A 19,442-nucleotide genomic window follows, 5' to 3' on the forward strand; every position below is an offset into this window, starting at 1 on the left:
TGACTTGACATCATATAGAATGGATGAATAATATTTATTTGTATTTAACCATAGGCCATTATAAACCAAGGATAAAACCAATATAACAATTTGTATAACTTGACATCATGTATTCCTTGCTCTTCAGGAGAGCAATCCGGGGACAGAATGTGCATATCTCAATTAGGGGAGAAGACTATGATATTTTTGGCTCCTTTAAAATTCACAGAAGCCGTGCCTTGTCTTTTACAGTGCAGTCCTATGCAAAGGGATTCCAGGCTAGGCTGTTAGATTGAAGTAGCTCTACATAGTATTGCACTGTTACTCTGTTAAGAAATAGGCAATAAATTATATGTCAGTTATATTGACACATAGCAGTTTGTACCTGTGTATCTATTTTGCAGACAAAGTCCAATCGCTTCGCCGCGACTGCCCTGCCATATTGGATTCAGTATGTAAACTCGAGGCTCCGTGCCTGCCTTCTAGTTTGATCCTGGATCATTTCGACCCGCTCAGCTTGGAGGAAGTTGACAGAGTCCTCTCTGCTGCACATGCAACAACTTGTGATCTTGACCCCTGTCCCTCCTGGCTAATTAAAGCTTTTCTGGAGGAGCTAAGATGTCCTATACGGGACATCATAAATAGATCTCTTTCAGAGGGCCGTTTTCCTGCTCCTCTGAAGGAGGCAGTGGTCCGCCCTCTCTTAAAAAAGGTTACATCAGACCCGACCGAATTGGCACACTACCGGCCGGTCTCAAATTTGCCCTTTTTGGGCAAAGTTATTGAGAGGGCTGTTGCGCTGCAGCTGCAGAGTTTTCTGGAGGACGCTTCCACCTTAGATCCAGTCCAGTCCAGCTTCCGCCCGGGACACGGGACGGAGACAGTCTTGGTCGCTCTCATGGATGATCTCCGGAGACATCTGGATCGAGGTGGCGTGGCAGTTTTGCTGCTGTTAGACCTATTGGCTGCGTTTGATATGGTCGATCACCGGCTGCTGGCCCGTCGCCTCACCAACACAGGGATTCAGGGGTCAGCTTTACAGTGGCTTTCCTCTTTCCTTGAGGGTCAGGGACAAAGGGTGGCAATTGGGGGAAAGCTGTCCCAGAGACACTCACTTAATTGTGGGGTGCCACAGGGAGCAGTTCTCTCTCCGATGCTATTTAACATCTTTATGTGCCCCCTTGCCCAGATTGCCCGGAGATACGGGCTGGGTTGTCATCAGTACGCTGATGACACCCAGCTCTATCTATTGATGAGTGACCGGACTGACAATGCCCTGGAAAATCTGAACCGGGCGTTGCAAGCTGTGGCAGACTGGATTAAGCTGAGTGGGCTTAAGTTGAAACTGAATCCAGCGAAGACAGAGGTCCTTTGCCTGGATCGCGGCGGTTTAGGGAATGGGGTCTCTCTCCCAGTTTTTGACGGGGCGCAACTGGTAGCAGTGCACAGAGTTAAGAGCTTGGGTGTTCTACTGGAGCCTTCCTTGACAATGGAGGCCCAGATAGCAGCTACTGCCAAGTCCACCTTTTTTCACCTTAGACGGGCGAGGCAGTTGGCCCCCTTCCTGGAGTGCGGCAACTTGGCAACAGTGATCCACGCAACGGTCACCTCGAGGTTAGACTACTGTAATGTCCTCTACATGGGGCTGCCCCTGTACCGAACCTGGAAACTGCAGTTAGTGCAAAATGCAGCAGCCAGGCTGCTATTGGGACTGCCTCGGTGGGAACATGTGCAGTCTGGGTTGCGGGAATTGCACTGGCTGCCAATTGTTTACCGGGTTCGTTACAAGGTGCTGGTCATTACCTTTAAAGCCCTATATGGTCGAGGACCTGCCTACCTTAGGGACCGCCTCTCTCCATATGTTCCCCAGAGAGCACTGCGATCAAGCTCAAAAAATCTCCTCGAAATCCCTGGGCCAAAAGAAACCAAATTATAAACTGCTACAGAACAGGCATTCTCTACAAAGGCCCCCCAATGGTGGAATCAATTGCCGGAAGAGGTGTGGGCCCTACGGGATCTTAACCAGTTCCGTAGGGCCTGCAAAACTGCCCTCTTCCAGCTAGCTTTTTAAGACAGAACTCCTGATAATATCAATAACACCAAGCCATCTTACGTATAACTTGATTGTACCATAATGTCATACTGTTTTATTGGTTTTACTGTTTAAATTATTAATTATATTACATACTGTTTTATTGTATCATGGTTTTACCATGTCTTGTTAGCCGCCCTGAGCCTGCCTAGGTGGGGAGGGCAGGGTATAAATAAAAAGTTTTATTATTATTGTTATTGTTGTTGTTGTTGTTGTTATTGTTATTTGTGGGAAGTACCTTCAGACTAACCCCACCATAATTAGATTTGCCTTAATATAGTGTGACTGCACAGAACTGAGTGGTTTATCATTCACATTTCTTTAACTGGTTTTACTTTGCTCTTATATAGTGACACTTCTGTGAAACTTCCTTTCTGTGTTTAAATGTTACAAATGTGACTTTCAGAAATCCCTGAATTCTCTACTGTTGTTCTTATGGGTGGCTTCTCAAAGCAGTTAACGAAGTCAGTATCAAGCTGATCATACGTAGCAAAGTGATCATCTTCAGGTACTTTCAGGAATGGCATCTAATAGCATTTTTCATTTAATAGTTCTATGGCAAAAAGATTTTGCGTCTTCTACAAGATGTTTACAGCTGGCTACCACTTGCAACTATAGTTGACAGTAAAGTTCTTATCTTGCATGGTGGGATCTCAGACACCACTGATTTGAATTTCCTGAACATGTTTCAGAGAAACAAGGTAAGAGACCACATTCAAGGTACTTTTGATTTTTTTTTTTATTCTGCAGTGTCAGTTCTTCTCACCATCCTGTTGAAATCAATAAGTCCATGTATTACATATGAAATAAAAAATTGTTGTGGCATTTTATATTTTTAAAGAAACAAGCACAACTTGCAAAGGATAACATGTTAAAAATTTTATTTGGGTTTACTAAATTTTGTGATACTTAAGCATACATAAGTTGTTTTGGATTGTACCCTAAACATTTAAGATTATACAGGATCATCTGATCAGTTTTTGTACAAATTTCCATGTGGCCAACAAGTTCTTATGAAATGATACTTCTAGAGACTTGGTAGAACTGTTGCTATAGTGCCACATTCAGAGAGAACTGCAGGGCATTCTATGCTACTGAGTTCCATTATATGGATATGTCAGTCTACACTAATACATGTGTTCTGATTATGGTGATCATGAATTGCTTTTGCAGCTGAAAACTCTGCTGAAACCTCTGAAATCAAAAACAGAGACAAATCATGAACCACAGGGACCTAGTGTGATAGAAGACTGTTCTACCCTCAAAGAAGTAAAAAAATGCCTTTCTAGGCAGGACATCACAAAGTCTTCATCAGCATCAAGTGAGAGAAAACAAAACTCTACAATTGTAGCTGATGCCAAACAGCATGTCGACCTTGCTGACAGAACCAGTCCTGTGGAAAAGCAGGATCTTGACTCCAGTGTTACCACACCATGCACATCTCCAGAGTTGACAACCAAGGAATGGAAGCAGGTATGCTGAACCTAATTTTTTTTTTGAGGGGGACATGTTTTAAATAAGGGCAGGAGTCAGCAGAATGTTAAAATCTGAGTTATTGTTTTGTAAAAAGAAAGTTTCAAAGTAGAATAATTGGTATAGTAATTCAAAAATATTAATTATTCTGCAAACCTTTTAAAGAAACTGTTTAGTTTAAATCAATGTCTGCTCCTATACTCAGTCCTCCGTTACTGTTCTTTCCAGTTCTTGTTCAGTCCATTGCCTTCTCTGCATTATGTTCTTCTGCTATTCTGCCTTTTGGCTCCCTGACCCATAATTCTATTTTTCCTATAACCTCAGCCCATTCCCTAAAACTAGGCTCCTAGGACCTGCACAAAGTTCTTAAAATTCTAGCCAAACATACCACTTATGTGTCTCTCAGAGAAGCTGGACTGCAGACATTCTGACAGCTTTGCTCACTGAGCGACCATTCTGTATCTTCAGACCTGCTCAGCTGATCAACATCACATGCTTCACTACAACAATACAATACAACATAGATAATTTTGAGCTCAAGTAAGGCTAGATTTTCAGGTGGTGATCAGTATTTATTTCAAATTCTAGTTGTATGTCTGTGTTATACAAATAGTAGATAGTCACTAGCACTCATTTGCTATTGAAAGGTGGTAGATATTCTCTGGAGTGATCCTAAACACCAAAATGGCTGCACACCAAACAAATATCGAGGAGGAGGTTGCTACTTTGGACCAGATGTTACTGCCAGGTTGCTCAAACGATATGATTTGAAGATGCTCATCAGGTCACATGAATGCAAACAGGAAGGCTATGAGATCAGCCATAATGGAAAGGTAAACCACAAGTTTACAATATAAATTTCACAATGGCTTTTGCAATGTGAAAAAAAAATATTCTGGAGCCGTGTGGGAGCATGTATCTGATGCCTTATGGGTAGTCCCTACACATATGTGATAGCTCATATACAAGTTCCCAAATTAATACCTGGCATCTAGTTAAAGGTTTTTGGGTAGCAACTTGTTTATGACTGAAATCCTGAATAGCTGCTGCCAGTCAGATTAGATACTACAGAATTAAATGAAGCAATGATCTGATTCAACATATAGCAGCTGGTTTGGTATATGGTGGTCAGCATGCTGGAGTTTGACTGTGGAGACCTCACTCAGTCATGAATGTTTCTCAGCCTAACCCACTTCACAGGGCTATTGTTGTGAAGATAAGGGGGGGGGGCAGAGTGGAGAATCATGTATGTAGTACCCGATTCCTTAGAGGAAGTACAGGGTAAAAATGTAATTGATTGACTCATTTTTTTGGAAGAGAGGGTTTTATTGTTTCATTCTCATTTCTCCTCTCTTCCTCAATGAAAAACTGATTCAGGTAATGGGGAAAAATAGTTCCATGCATGCAGTTGCAGTGGGGAAGAGTGACAGGAGAAGGGGGAAGGATGATTACAGTGAGCATTGTGTTTGCAAGTGGCTTCATCAGTTGGCCACTTTCCAAAAGAGCTTGGCCACAGTTATAGCTGCCAATCCCCTTGCCTTCTTTTATCCTCTCTCTCCCCCTTTCATTCCATACAATGAGAAACAGCATGTGTGGCAAACATTTGGATGGCTCCCTTTTTTGTTTGCATGTCCTATCTTCATTTCTCTGTCCTTCTTAGTTCCTCACAAGCTATTTGAAGATACAAGAAAGGTCCTCGGAACATAACAAGATTTGCCGTAGCATTCAGGAATGCAACCTTTGCTAGGCTTCTGCATTCCGCTTGGACAGTTTTACAACTCATCTTGCTGGATCCAGTGTGAAATCTTTGTTACTTAAGTTGATTTTTTTGTTTCCTATTAAAATCAGGTTATCACTATTTTTTCTGCCTCTAACTACTATGAAGAAGGAAGTAATCGTGGTGCTTACATCAAACTGAATCCAGATCTGATCCCCCGTTTTGTTCAATATCAAGTCAACAAAGGTACACGCAAAAAGACTATTCGGCAGAGGTAAGGTAAAGAAGGCAAGTACATTTGTTAAGTGATGTTTGCTATAAAGCTGCAATTTTTATTATAAAATGGGGGGGGAGGCTGATGAAACTGGAAGGTGGCTCTATGATCTGATCAGCCTTACAGAAGTAAGCGTGGCCCGGCAGGCACAATTTGAGCCACCACAGGCAGAATGGCCATCTCCCGCTTACATTGAGGATCTGTCTGAATAAAAGACCAGCTGGGGCCAATGAAAAAGGCAGCTGTAGCTCTCCTGGGAGGAAGTCTCAAGGTGGAAGGCAACCTCAAGAGGTTTCTGAGGATGCTGAGAGACAGCCGGATGAGGGATGCTTCTTCTTCTGGTCAGCATGCCAATATGACACTCATATGCAAGAGATGGTAATAAATGGTGTAATGATGAACATATCTCCATTACAGCAATGCTATATTTTATTTATTTAAGCATTTATATGCTGCTTTTCTCCCCAATAGGAACCCAAAGTGGCTTGCAATACAAAAACAAAATTGTAAACAGTAGAAGGAAAAAGATATCCCAGAGCACAGTTTCACATCAAAAAAGTATTTTCCCCACATATAGCACTATGTTTCCAGGAAAATATCTACTGTGTTTTAGAGCATATTATTGTATATGGTGTTTGCAGTTGCTGGGAAACTAACATTTGTTAAGCTGATTACTTCCTGAAAGTCATATCCCCTTATAAAGGAAGGTAGTGACTGGAAATCTCTGTCCCTCACACCCTTCAGCTAGTAGAAATGACAGAGAAGTGGTGTCACTGCAATTTCAACTGGGAAAGGATCAGAGAGAGACAGAGAGTTTGCAATTGCTCCAGCTGTTATGCAGCTGTAAGGAGGGACTGCCTTTGTTCCTACGCTGGGACTGGGGCCCATTGTTTGCACATTTTACTGTCTGGATGGACTCTGGGGTTTTCTAGGTGGGGTTTTAAAGGCTTTTGAGTGGGGTTTTGAAGGTTCCTGTTTCCCTAAAAAGACCTGAGATATGATGGATTCTTTCTGATATTTCTAGCCAATGTGGATGATGGGATCCATGGGACCCATAGCCATTCTAGTCTGGGAATTAAACTCAGAGTACAGAGGTTTCTTAAAGTCATTCATCAGAATCAATAGTTCCTCAGTACCTAACTACCCACCCTGCTAAAATGGCTAGCAACTTTTTTCTAGCTAAGATATAAGATTCAGGATATTCTCCTGGTGCCTGTCTCTCCTTTACAAAAAGCATTTCAATGTCCTGACCTGGCCAAAGGAAAGGGATTATTTCTTACAACCAAGGATGCATTTCAAGCTCAGTAAGGTCTCTGAAAGTGCAGCCCATGTCAATGGCAGAAGCATCAGCCCCAGAGGCATACATCCCAGCCAGTTGAGGTCAGATCTATTGACAGAAGGACAGAGATGAGATGTCATGTAGTCACTTAATGCAATCCACAATCTGCATGCAGCATAGGTATCCTTTTTAGAGCTGCATGGCTTGGAAATCTCACAAAATTTTTGAAAAACATCTCTAAGTGTTTGCAAGGGATCTGGTTGTTTACAGGAGTCAAGTTCCCAGGGGTTTTAGCCCTTCTTAATGAGCCATTTTTCTAGCTTTTAAACTAAGGCTTTGCTTGAACATAATTAGAGGTTCGCTTTCCACTTGATGTTCTAAAACCAAGAGTATTTAAAACCCACACAAGGTTGTGAGGGGGAGGACTCAATTGCTGCTCTACTCAGGTATTCTAAAACTTTCATTTAGTGGAAGTACAGTTGCTGGGGAACCCTTTGAAGACAAAAAAGAGGACGAGGAAATGCAGATTGTATTCAAGGGAACTGCACTGCTATATATTTTTTTATTTATTTTAGCGAATGGGAAAGTCTCCAGGCTCCACCCCCAAAGTCCCCAGATATTTTCTGAGTTGGACCTGACAATGCTAGTAATCCTAGACCACACAAAGCTGTCTAGACAAGTAGTATTTTTCACATTTACCATTTGTTCTGCTTATAAATCCCTTATTTTTGATGTTTATTTCATTGCTCCAATTTGCATGTGTAACATATCCTTGGTCAATGATAAATTTGCATGTTTGTATCTGTAAATTTATATTTATATATAAGCAAATAAAACCAAATTTGCTGTGGGTTTAACACTTAGTATCTTGTGATGTTTGGTTATTTTATGGTATTGATGATAGTATAATCACTACAATCCTGTGCAGAGGTACTCCAGTCTCAGCCCATTGAAATCAAAGGTTGTAGACTGCAGTAACTCTGCATAGGATTACATTGTAACTCACTCATGCCATTTGTTGACTGGAATAAATGTTTTCCTGCTGATAAATGAAAAGTAAAAAGACTGTTATCACAATGTATGGCCATGAAGGTCAGTATTGTTCACTTTGTCAGGGAAGATGAGATTATTATACAGTTTGTTTCAGTTGTTGAGTAGGTAGACTTTGAACACCTGTCTTCCTTTTACAAGGATATAATGGCTCTTATGTGTTCTTTCATCCCAGAAAATGAAATCCTCTGTCTCTGCCCCCTGGACTTCTTGTTGACTAAGGAAATGGGAAATGGTTGAAATGCTGTCTCTCTCCTAACTATCAAATTGATTAGTTAACAACAGTAATATAGCTCTCTTTCTTGTTAGGCATAAGAATGAATAGCTTGCCTTTTTCAGTCAGAACTCATCGTTCTATGTAACTGTGAGAAAACAAGATTTGTTTTGTTTTCTTTTCACATATCCCCCATGTATGTGCATTGTATGTGTGCTCCAAAGGGAATGCGTAGAAACAATATCAAGACAGGCCATTATGCTGATGAGTAAGAAGATCTTACATATCCTTTCACTTACCCAGTGTCTTACTTAAACTGGGTTACTCAGCTTTTTCTCATGCTGCATGGGTGTGTTGATGTCATGTAGCAGTGCAGCTTAAATGAGATGCTGGGTGCCTGTAAGATTACATCATGTTTAAATCAGGCGCAGTTGGAATACAACATGGTGTTTATGATCTAAGAATGCTAAAATTATTCTATTATTTCAACCCTCTACTCTGAATTTTTTAAAAATATATATAGTTTTATTCTTTTTTAGAATTTCTAACTGTTGTAGCATGGATCTATTTGTTCAGCAGGGCAAGGCCTTATTTATGGAGGGCATTTCTCCATAAACAGCAGGGCAGTTTATGGAGAAATGTTAGTTGCACAATGAAATGAAATGTTAAGTAGATTTTTGACTGTTAACTGTCGATTTCAATCACTTCCTTTATAGGGTGAGTACAGTTGAGCTATCTGCCTTAAAGAGTTTACGAGAGAAACTCTACATGCGCAAATCAGAACTCATTGCAGCTTTTAGACAGCATGACCCAAATGATACAGGTAATAAAACTGTATAGCGGCTTCTCTAAGGTTCCTCTATATCACTGTAATGTCTATGGGTAAGTGAATCATCAAATTCACCAAAATTCCTTTGATGAATTAGACCAGAGAACACACATGCAAATGGACTGTTTAAGTAATGGGACAATTTTAGCAGTGCAGTTCCAAAGGTTCTGTACTGGGGCCAGTTCTAGTTAACATTGACAAATTATCCAATGTGAGTAATTCAGGATGGCAAAACCCAATCAGATTACAAAATTCCAAATGGATTTCTCCAAACTGGGTGAGTAGAAAACAGGCAGAGCCATCCCACATGTGCAGAGTTCACCCTTGTAAGCCCATTGACTTCAGTAGATTTATACATGTGTAAGTCTGCTTAGGATAGCATGGAGAAAAACAAGCATAGAGTAAATAAGTGGCAAGTTATTTATGTGGGGATGAAAAATCCTAATTTATATACTGATATGATATGATCAGGTATATTGGATCAGTGTGCAGCACAAGTGAGAACAGGCACATTTCATGCTAGGGGTTATGATGAAAGAAAGTAAAAATAAAATGGCCATTGTTATAATGCTTTTATATAAACCTTTGGTGTAGCCACATTTGGAGCTCTGTGTCCAGTATTTCATAGAGTATGAAGAAGTACAACAAAAGGCAAAAAAAAATGATCAAAATGCTTGATTCTTTATAGTTCTGGGGGGGGAATGACTAAAAGGACATGATGATAAAAATTCATAACTTTAGGCATGTTTTAAAGGAAGTCAGATGGAATTTTGCCCCTACCTCTCTATTATAGTGCTAGAAATTCAGGTCACCCAATGAAATTGATGGGCAGATTCCGGGCAGACAAAAGAAAGCACTTGTTCACACAATGCCTAATTAACTTATAGAATTGGCTGCCAATACATTCATGGGGCCTATGTCTCTCCATTCCTATTAGCTATAATGGCTAGATGTTCAGAAACCTCATGTCCCTGAATACAGTTGCTGGAAGGCAAACAGCAGGAGATTGCCTTCATGAGCCGCTTGTGAACTTCTGTGAGGCAACGGGTGGCTGCTGTGCGAGAGGCATTGTATAACAAATGCTTTTTATGAACACAGAGCCAGGCTTTGGCTTTGGCTTCTACAGATTCTTTGATTCTGTACTGCACCAACTGCAAGTATGCCTTGGAAAGACAACTACTGCCATCCTAGTTCTTTACCTTTCCCCCCACTCCCAACATAATTTCGTCCTACTCTGCTTTTATTCTCACAGCAACCCTGTGAGGTAGGTTAGGCTGAGAGAATACAACTGGCCCAAGTTTTCTCAGTGAGCATTCTATGGAAGAGAGGAATTTCAAACCCAGGATGTCCACATTTTAGTCTAACACTCTAACCACTAGGCCACACTGTCTGTTCAACTTCATGCTAGTTCTTGTTGTCACCCATGCAGGCCAGTAGGGGAATACTCATGCAGATAGACTGAGGGCATCAGAAGCAGCTATAGGGCACCCCAATTAGGGTTGTCAGCTCTGGCCTTGGAAATTTTTAGAGGTATGGGGCTGGAGCATGGGGAAGAGAAAGGGCACAATAAGGATGTGATACCATGAAATCCACTCTGAAGCTGCCATTTCCTTCAGAAGAACTGATGACTGTAGCCTGGAGACCAGTTATAGTTCCATCAACCCTAACCCTGCTCCTGAGATTAGACCAGTTGGACTAATTAAGACCCTTAATAAGCAACAAGCCACCTGACTGATACCTCACATGAAGGGAACTGAGTGTTCCTGTTGTCTGACTGCTAGACTTAGGAGGGCTCCATAGATCTTTTAATGTGCCCATAGGCTCTTGTCATAAACCCAAGACAAACTTCTCTATATTCTCTATATACAGGGAGAGAATAACAGAAAAGCCTAACTGCTTAAATGTTATCAACCTCTAAAAGAGAGGGAAGAGCCCCATGGTGCAGAGTGGTAAAGCTGCAGTACTGCAGTCGGAGCCCTCTGCTCACGATCTGAGTTTGATCACAGCAGAAGCTGGTTCAGGTAGCTGGCTCCAGGTTGACTCAGCCTTCTATCCTTCCAAGGTTGGTAAAATAAGTACCCAGCTTGCTGGGGTGAAAGTGTAGATGACTGGGGAAAGCAATTGCAAACCACCCCCTAAAAAGTCCGCCGTAAAAACATTGTGAAAGCAACATCACCCCAGAGTCGAAAATGACTGGTGCTTGTACCTTTACCTTTAATAGAGTGGAAGTTATAATCAAATCCAACTCTTTGCGACCCCATGGACCAAGTCACTCCAGGCCCTCCCGTCTTCCACCATCCTCCGAAGACTGCTCAAATTCATGTTAGTTACATCAATAATGTTGTCCAGCCATCTCATCTTTTGCCGTCTCCTTCTTCTTTTCCCTTCTGTCTTTCCCAGCATCAGGATCTAATAGTTACCCTCAATATGAATGTTAACATTGCAGACCTGAATTCTGCTCCAGTTTAGATTATTATAAATTAAGAACTCTTTCCATCTACTGACTCTGTAGCAGCTACCATTCTTTCATTGATAGCAGCAATCAGAAAAAGCTCTCTCAGTAATTCTGAACTCTCTTTCCTGGGGCAGATGTGGCAGCCATAACAGAAAGGAAGGGAGAGTGGAAACAACCCAATAGAAAAACAAGTGCTCAGAATCCTCATTTGCATGGGCTTCATTCAAATGGATATTACCTGATTGCCTGGCTCAGCAACGGCAGCCACTCTGAGTGTAGCTGCAAGGAGCCTCTCCAACAAAGGGTCTTCGTTTGAAGATCACGGTACACTACAGCACCTTAATCTATAATGGAGTGTATAGAACAGGCACCCGGGAAAAGGGGATACATCTCCCAGGCTCCCTTACTGCTGAAGGACAAGTGCTAAAGAGACTAATGGATAAGATGCTCTCCCCTCTCTTCTCTTTTAAGGCCATAGCCTTGGCCACCTGAAAAATGGGGATCAGAGGACTCAAGAGGACGCCTTGGGAAATACAACTGATTTTAACGCTCCTAGGAAGGGAGGAAAAAACAAGCCCTGTAATGTTACTCATAATCTGCCAGATTCTTTCTAATTTGAGCCTCCAAATGTTACCCATCACTAATTTCATGAATAGCTGGATTGGGAAGGTTTGTTAATTTAGTTTTCATTTCATTTCATGTTTTCAGCCTGGTTATATTTTGGCAGTGACAAATTTCTAGCTAGTATTTTAGGTAGATCTGATGCAGAACATTAAAATAATGGCAGGAAAGGTTTCCCAGCAGTCTCCCATTGATATCAAAATGTGCCATTGCTTTGGATACAAATCATTTTTGCCTAGAGATGTAAGACAGAGATAATCATGTTGCAGTGCTTATGCTTTCATTTCCTGTGGATAAAACATTATAACTATTGACTGTGTCTTATATTTTGCAGAAGAATTCTTTAAAAAGGTAAAGCCATTCTGCCAATCAGTTATTTCAGTGGGCAGAATACTATAACTCCAGGGCTTTTCCTGCAATGATATTTCTGTTCCAGTAGCTCAGTAAAAATTGTCTGCTAGGTCCCTATCCTTTTAAGGATCTTTAACTTTTTAGGCATTAAAGGCTCTTAAATTTTGACAGGGAAGATTTCTCCCAGTCAGTGGGCTTCAGCTGTGGAGTCTGTACTACATCTTGACCTACCCTGGAGAACTCTGCGTTCTCGGCTGGTTCATATGGCCCAAGATGGAAGTGTGGAATACCTTTCATCTTTTGATGCTTTAGAATTTGAACTACCTATCAAAGAGGTAAGATATCTTAAAGTTCAGTTGGTCTTAGATGACTTTCAAATTCCCTGCTTAATTCTAATTACTGAATTATATTTAACATGTTTTATGTATTAAAAACACAAAAATACAGGTAATTACACACACACCTTGGTATACACAGTGATGACAAATTAGCAGGCGAAATATCTGTGCAAGTGTAAAGTTGGAATCTTTGCAAAAAAACAACAACCTAATATGAAATGGGGCAGCTCATATAACCTATTACAATTAGAAATCCAGGTGACCACAGCATACTTTTAATTAAAGATTTCAACCTTTGCTTGTTTTCTCACACTTGTCACCTATTAGTGTGACATTTGCCACCTATTAGTGTGACATTGTGCTTCATCGAGGACATTTCTCCCTATTTTGAGAAAACTGTACTTTACCACTTTGCTGAACAGAAAAAAATGATGATCTGTTTAGAAGACATTTATTTTGGTAGTCAAATGAGGACTTTGTTGTTGTTGTTCAGTCGCACAGTCGAGTCAGACTCTTTGCGATCCCATGGACAAAGTTACGCCAGGCCCTCCTGTCTTCCACCATCCTCCGAAGCCTGCTCAAATTCGTGTTAGTTACATTAGTAATGCTGTCCAGCCATCTCATCTTTTGCTGTCCCTTCTTCTTTTGCCTTCTGTCTTTCCCAGAATTAGGATTTTCTCCAGGGAGTGCTCCCTTCTCATTTGGTGGCCAAAGTATTTGAACTTCAGCTTCAGCATCTGACTTTCCAGGGAACAGTCTGGGTTGATTTCTCTTAGGACTGACTGATTTGATCTTCTTGCAGTCCAAGAGACTCTCAAGATTCTTCTCCAGCACCACAGCTCAAAAGCATCTATTCTTCTGCGCTCGCCCTTCCTTATGGTCCAGCTCTCATAGCCATACATTACTACTGGGAATACCATTGCTTTGACTATACGGACTTTCATTGGCAGGGTGATGTCTCTACTTTTTATTATACTGCCCAGGTTCACCATAGCTGTCCTCCCAAGGAGCAAACGTCTGTTAATTTCATGGCTACAGTCACCATCTGCAGTGATCTTAGATCCCAGAAATGTGAGGTCTGTCACTACTTCCATATCTTCCCCTTCTATTTGCCAAGATGTGATGGGGCCAGATGCCATTATCTTAATTTTTTTTATGTTGAGTTTCAAGCCTATTTTTGTGTTTTCCTCTTTCACCCTCAACAAGAGGTTCTTTAGGTCCTCCTCACTTTCTGCCATTAGAGTGGTGTCATCTGCATATCTGAGGTTGTTGATGTTTTTCCCGGCAATCTTAATTCCGGTTTATGCTTCATCCAGGCCAGCATTCCACACGATGTACTCTGCATATAAATTAAATAAACAGGGTGACAATATACATCCTTGTCGAACTCCTTTTCCTATTTTAAACCAATCAGTTGTTCCATATCCCATTCTGACCATTGCTTCTTGACCCTTATACAGGTTTCTCAGGAGACATGTGAGGTGGTCTGGTACTCCCATCTCTTTAAGGACTTGCCGCAGTTTGTTGTGATCCACACAATCAAAGGCTTTAGCATAGTCAATGAAACAGAAATAGACGTTTTTCTGATACTCCCGTACTTTCTCCATAATTCAGCGAATGTTGGCAATTTGATCTGTAGTTCCTCTACCTCTCCAAAACCCAGCTTGAACTTCTGGTAGTTCCCGATCGACATACTGCTGAAGCCTAGCTTGTAGGATCTTTAACATGACCTTGCTGGCATGTGAAATGAACGCAATTGTGTGATAGGTGGAAATTCCTTGGGATATCCCTTCTTTGGGATTGGGATATAAACTGATATTTTCTAATCCCATGGCCACAGTTGCATTTTCCAGATTTGTTGACATAATCTGTGCATAACTTTAACAGCATCATCTTTTAGGACTTTGAAAAGCTCAATTGGGATACTGTCATCTCTGCTCGCTTTGTTGTTAGTAATGCTTTATAAGGCCCTTTTGACATCACACTCCAGAATGTCTGGCTCAAGGTCAGCAATTTCACTGTCATGGTTGTCAAGAACATTGAGATCCTTCTTGTATAATTCTTCTGTGCATTCTTGCTACCTCTTCCTGATCTCTTCTGCTAGGTCCCTACCATTTTTGTCCTTTATCATAGCCATCTTTGCAGGAAATGTTCCCTTGATTTCTCCAATTTTCTTGAAGAGATCTCTTGTCCTTCCCATTCTATTATTTTCCTCTATTGCTTTGCATTGTTCCTTCAGGAAGGTTTCCTTATCTTTCCTTGCTGTTCTCTGGAAATCTGCATTCAGTTGGGTGAATCTTTCCTTTTCACCTTTGCCTTTTGCTTTCCTTTTTTCCTCAGCTATTTGTAAAGCCTCATCAGACAGCCACTTTGCTTTCTTGCATTTCTTTTTCTTTGAGAGTGCTGGTTGCTGCCTTCTGTCATGAACCTCCATCCATAGTTCTTCAGGCACTCTGTCTATCAACTCTAGTCCCTTAAATCTATTCTTCACCTCCACTGAATATTCATAAGAGATGTGATTAAGGTCAAACCTGAATGGCCTAATGGCTTCTCCAGTTTTCTTCAGTTTAAGCCTGAATTTTGCAATGAGTAGCTCATGACCTGAGCCACAGTCAGCTCCAGGTCTTGTTTTTACTGACTGTAAGGAGCTTCTTCATCTTTGACTGCAGAGCATATCATCAATCTGATTTCTGTGTTGCCCATTAGATGATGTCCATGTGTAGAATCTCCTTTTAGGTTGTTGGAAGAAGGAATATGACCAGCTTATTCTCTTGACAAAACTCTATTGCCTTTGGCCAGCTTCATTTTGTTCTCCAAGGAAAAACTTGTCAGTTGTTCCGGTTACCTTTTGACTTCCCACTTCGGCATTCCAGTCCCCTATGATGAGAAGGACATCTTTTTTTGGTGTTAATTCTAGAAGGTGTTGTAGATCTGATCCACTTCAGCCTCTTCTGCATCAGCATCAGACTGTTCTTTCACCATCAGACACATCCGCAGCTGAGCGTCCTTTTGGCTTTGGCCCAGCCGCTTCACTCTTTCTGCGGTTACTTGGACTTGCCCTCCGCTCTTCCCCAGTAGCATATTGGGCACCTTCTGACCTGAGGGGCTCATCTTCCAGCGCTATATCTTTTAGCCTTTTGTTACTGTCCATGAGGTTTTCTTGGCAAGGATACTGGAGTGGGTTGCCATTTCCTTCTCCAGTGGATCTCATTTTGTCTTTGAGGACTACTGAATACTACTTTTTTATTTAGCTGGATATTTATCTCCCTAAAATGGCTTACAGCTTTTTGGGAAAAGCTCATGGAAATTTGTGCTCAGCCTTTCTTTGCAACGCTTTATGTTCTATCATATAAAAAGATATTCCAATTGGAGTCCTGAAAACAGCTTACTTCTTTAGAGTTTTGGGGAGTAGGATCTAGTGGGGAGTACCTTGGAGAATGTGATAAGGTGAATTGAATAATCCTTCACTCAAGGCAGAGAAGCTTTACAAAAATTATCCAATAAATATTGATCTTTTCCTATTGAACTTTTACCTGAGCTCAAATTCTTGTCCAAGCATGGATTCATTGCCTTCTCAGCCTCAGTTCTCTATTTGTAAAATGAGTTTCTGCTCTGCCTTATAGGGCTGCTCTGCAAGTGAACTCAATGTAGATTGTAGATCTTTCTTGTTAGGCAAAGAAATATGTTTTCTACTCAGTTATTTGTTGTATAAATATAAGGCACTTTTCCAGAATGACATAATTGGTGAAACGGCTTTCTTCATACTAGCCTTGGGTATGCTGTGGTTTTTAAAATAATATTTTTCAGGTTCAGCCATCTTTGGTGGAAACCCTGTGTAGATATAAAGCTGATCTGGAGATCATCTTTAACATGATTGACAAAGATCACTCAGGTATGTGAAGTCTCAGTTCCCCAAAGTAGTTCACCTAACCCATGGGGAAAGTGCAGGAAGGAGTGAAGCGTTTAAAGAAGTTTGAGGAATTGCAGTGGCTGCCTGGAAGGAGTGCAGGAAGGAGTGAAGGGTGGAAAGAAGTTTGGGGAATTGCAGTGGCTGCCTGGTTTTAATATTACAGTGTATTTGAGCTGACCAAGTATTGATGAGATAGTTAAAAGCAAGAGAATTTTGTTAATTCTTTCCAGGTTGGCCAAGTACACAGATTCCTTCCTCACAGCTGGATAAGAGAGATGCCATTTAGATAATGAGGTGGGGAGAATGTTCCCTATATTGCAACCTGTTAGGTGACTGCCATGTGCTAAAAGCCTACACTAAAAACTGTGCTGGTCACAACAAGCACCATGAGATTTGTTATCCCTGTGAAAAGTTCCCTCCTTCGCCCCAAAAGGGAGGTATCATTTTTAGATTTAAAGTCTATAGCTATTAAATTGTGCTCATATTTAGCTGGTGATGTGAATATTTTGGAACACACTTATGCAACAATCCTTTGGTTTGCTTCATGTTGCAGTAATAGCAGCTGAGAGTCTGGGGGATGGAATCCCTGCAAAACACCATGTTGCACCTGCCCTGAGGCCTCATGCACTGGCATATATTGACTGACAATGTCAACAGCACATAGAGGACTCTACAGATAAGCTAATGGCCATTGCATGAAATTGTCTCTCTCTTCACTTGACATGTTAGTGCCTAAGGATGGGCAGGGGAATGAGATCTACACATTGCAAGTCACATGAAACAGGCTGCTAACATAATCACTCCAGTGGTACTGTTTTGTTTTTTCATCTAGAGCTCTTCACTTAAGGCCCTCTGGTGTTCTTTCTGGCCCTGGCCAGTGGACAGTTTTTCCACCAGTTGGGTGACTCAGATTTTTACTTGTCCCAAATTCCAAATGCTTGTTGTTTATTTACATTTTCCTAGTTCCCTCACAGCTGGCTTCAGTTTCTAAGGTTCCCTGTGTATTTCTGTGATGCCTCCTCCAGGGACACCCTTTTCTGTCTGTTCCAGGTCTTATCTCTATTGATGAGTTTCGCCAGACATGGAAACTCTTCAACCTACACCTGAAAATTGATGTAGATGATGAATCTATTGACAACTTAGCCCGAAGCATTGATTTTAATAAAGATGGCAACATTGACTTCAATGAATTTCTAGAAGCCTTTCATGTGGTTCATAAATTTGAGAGTAGGAACAGTGAGTAAAGAAGCAGAATTCACTTCTGAAAATCTGGCAAAGAGCTTCTCTGATGCCTCATCTTGCAAAGAAACTTCATAACAATAAGACTGCCTTCTTAATACCAAAATGGTGGAATGAGCCACTGGAAAAGAGAATGTCTGGTAATGGTACTAAATGATAATCTGTAAATAGCTGCAGCAGATTACTAAGGAAGAGAAAAAACGGACAGAAGGACCAATATAGCGCATGAACAAACAGAAAGGTATCCCAATGACCATGGCAGTGCCATATTTTTCAGATCTCCAGAAACTAAGCCGGGTTGTCCTTGATTAGTATTTGGATGGGAGACTATCAAGGAAGATGGGGAGGGGGGGTTTCTATGCATAAGAAAGCAATTTAAACCACCTCTCTTGCTTTGAAAACCCTATGGGGTCAACATACGTCAGCTGTGGCTTGACAGCAGTTTCCACTACAACCATTTCTTCTCAACGCTGTTTACTGTATGTTAATTTTCTTACCTAAACTTAAGCCCAGTTGAAGAAATGAGGAGAGAATTTATATTAAGCTCTGCCTCTACATTATGGATTCCAGTGCAGAACCTGATGACATAACTACTAATTTATTAAAGAATATACTTTATAAGAAAAATGTACTATTTATTTTTAAGTGTTTTAAAATAAATTCAAGTAGAATTTCATAGGCATTTTAATTTTTTTTTTTAAATTTAATGTCTTAAAATGAAATTGGTTTGGGCTTTATTATATTTGACAGAGAACAGTTTTCTTCATCTTTTCAGATCTGGAACAGATCCCAATCATGGGTTCCATTAGTACATTTTCTTATTATTTTCTGCTGTTCTTCTGTTAGTGTGTTTTCCTTTTCTCTCTTCAAAGAGAGCTACATAATGATATTACCACTAACTTTAAGTTAGATGATGATGACCTTTATGATTGGCAACCAATTATACTGAAACAGGGAAACTGCCTTGTAGCCCATGTTTAGTTCGTGAAAAAAGAGATGCAGGGACACAGTGCTTTCTGGGAAAACAAAACTTCTGATCTTGAAAGTGCAGCTGCTTATCCTCATTTGGCTGTGGCCACCTAATGGTAAAACTAATGCACTTTGTATGTGTTCAGGAATACTCTGGTTTTATTGACATTTAACATGTGCAGTGCCTTTGTTGTTTAAAATTAGTTCTTCCAGGCCTTGTTTCAATTAAGCTCTGCTTTTTACATTGACAAAGTTAAGAAATACACAGTGGGTCCACAGTAGCATACACTAACTTGATTCAGGCCTAATGGAAAACTATGGTTTGCATCTACACAAAGAAAGCCCTCTTCTCCTTTCATATGATGAATAATTTACTATTTCTAGATCTACATCAAGCTGCAGTTTACCTATATCTAATGGGAAAACTGTCGTTTATAATTCTCTGTAGTCCAGAATTCGCTGAATCTTATGTTATGTCAAATTGTGGTTTGCTATAAAATTGTACTTTGTTATCTTGCCATATACAAGGGAGAAGAGTGTATGCCTGATCTCCTGGGCTAGTTCATCTAGCAAAAGACCACCGTTACACCAAACAATTGTGATTCTCACATTGAAAGAGCATGATGCTATGTAGCAAATTATCCACTAGTTA

General features: G+C 40.8%; 1 protein-coding gene across 1 annotated transcript in view; it reads left to right on the forward strand.

Moving 5' to 3' along the window:
- Positions 1–18,004, forward strand: part of PPEF1 (protein phosphatase with EF-hand domain 1) — a 49,495-nt gene extending 31,491 nt beyond the window's left edge. The window contains exons 9-16 of the mRNA XM_060234029.1: positions 2,623–2,772; positions 3,245–3,544; positions 4,192–4,377; positions 5,393–5,535; positions 8,795–8,901; positions 12,506–12,669; positions 16,480–16,564; positions 17,633–18,004. Coding sequence (XP_060090012.1) covers positions 2,623–2,772; positions 3,245–3,544; positions 4,192–4,377; positions 5,393–5,535; positions 8,795–8,901; positions 12,506–12,669; positions 16,480–16,564; positions 17,633–17,826 — 1,329 coding nt within the window. The 3' untranslated portion in view covers positions 17,827–18,004. The remainder of the gene's footprint in view (positions 1–2,622; positions 2,773–3,244; positions 3,545–4,191; positions 4,378–5,392; positions 5,536–8,794; positions 8,902–12,505; positions 12,670–16,479; positions 16,565–17,632) is intronic.
- The last annotated feature ends 1,438 nt before the right edge of the window (positions 18,005–19,442 follow it).

The sequence above is a fragment of the Heteronotia binoei genome, chromosome 3 (assembly GCF_032191835.1).
Source record: "Heteronotia binoei isolate CCM8104 ecotype False Entrance Well chromosome 3, APGP_CSIRO_Hbin_v1, whole genome shotgun sequence".
Taxonomy (NCBI): Eukaryota; Metazoa; Chordata; class Lepidosauria; order Squamata; family Gekkonidae; genus Heteronotia; species Heteronotia binoei.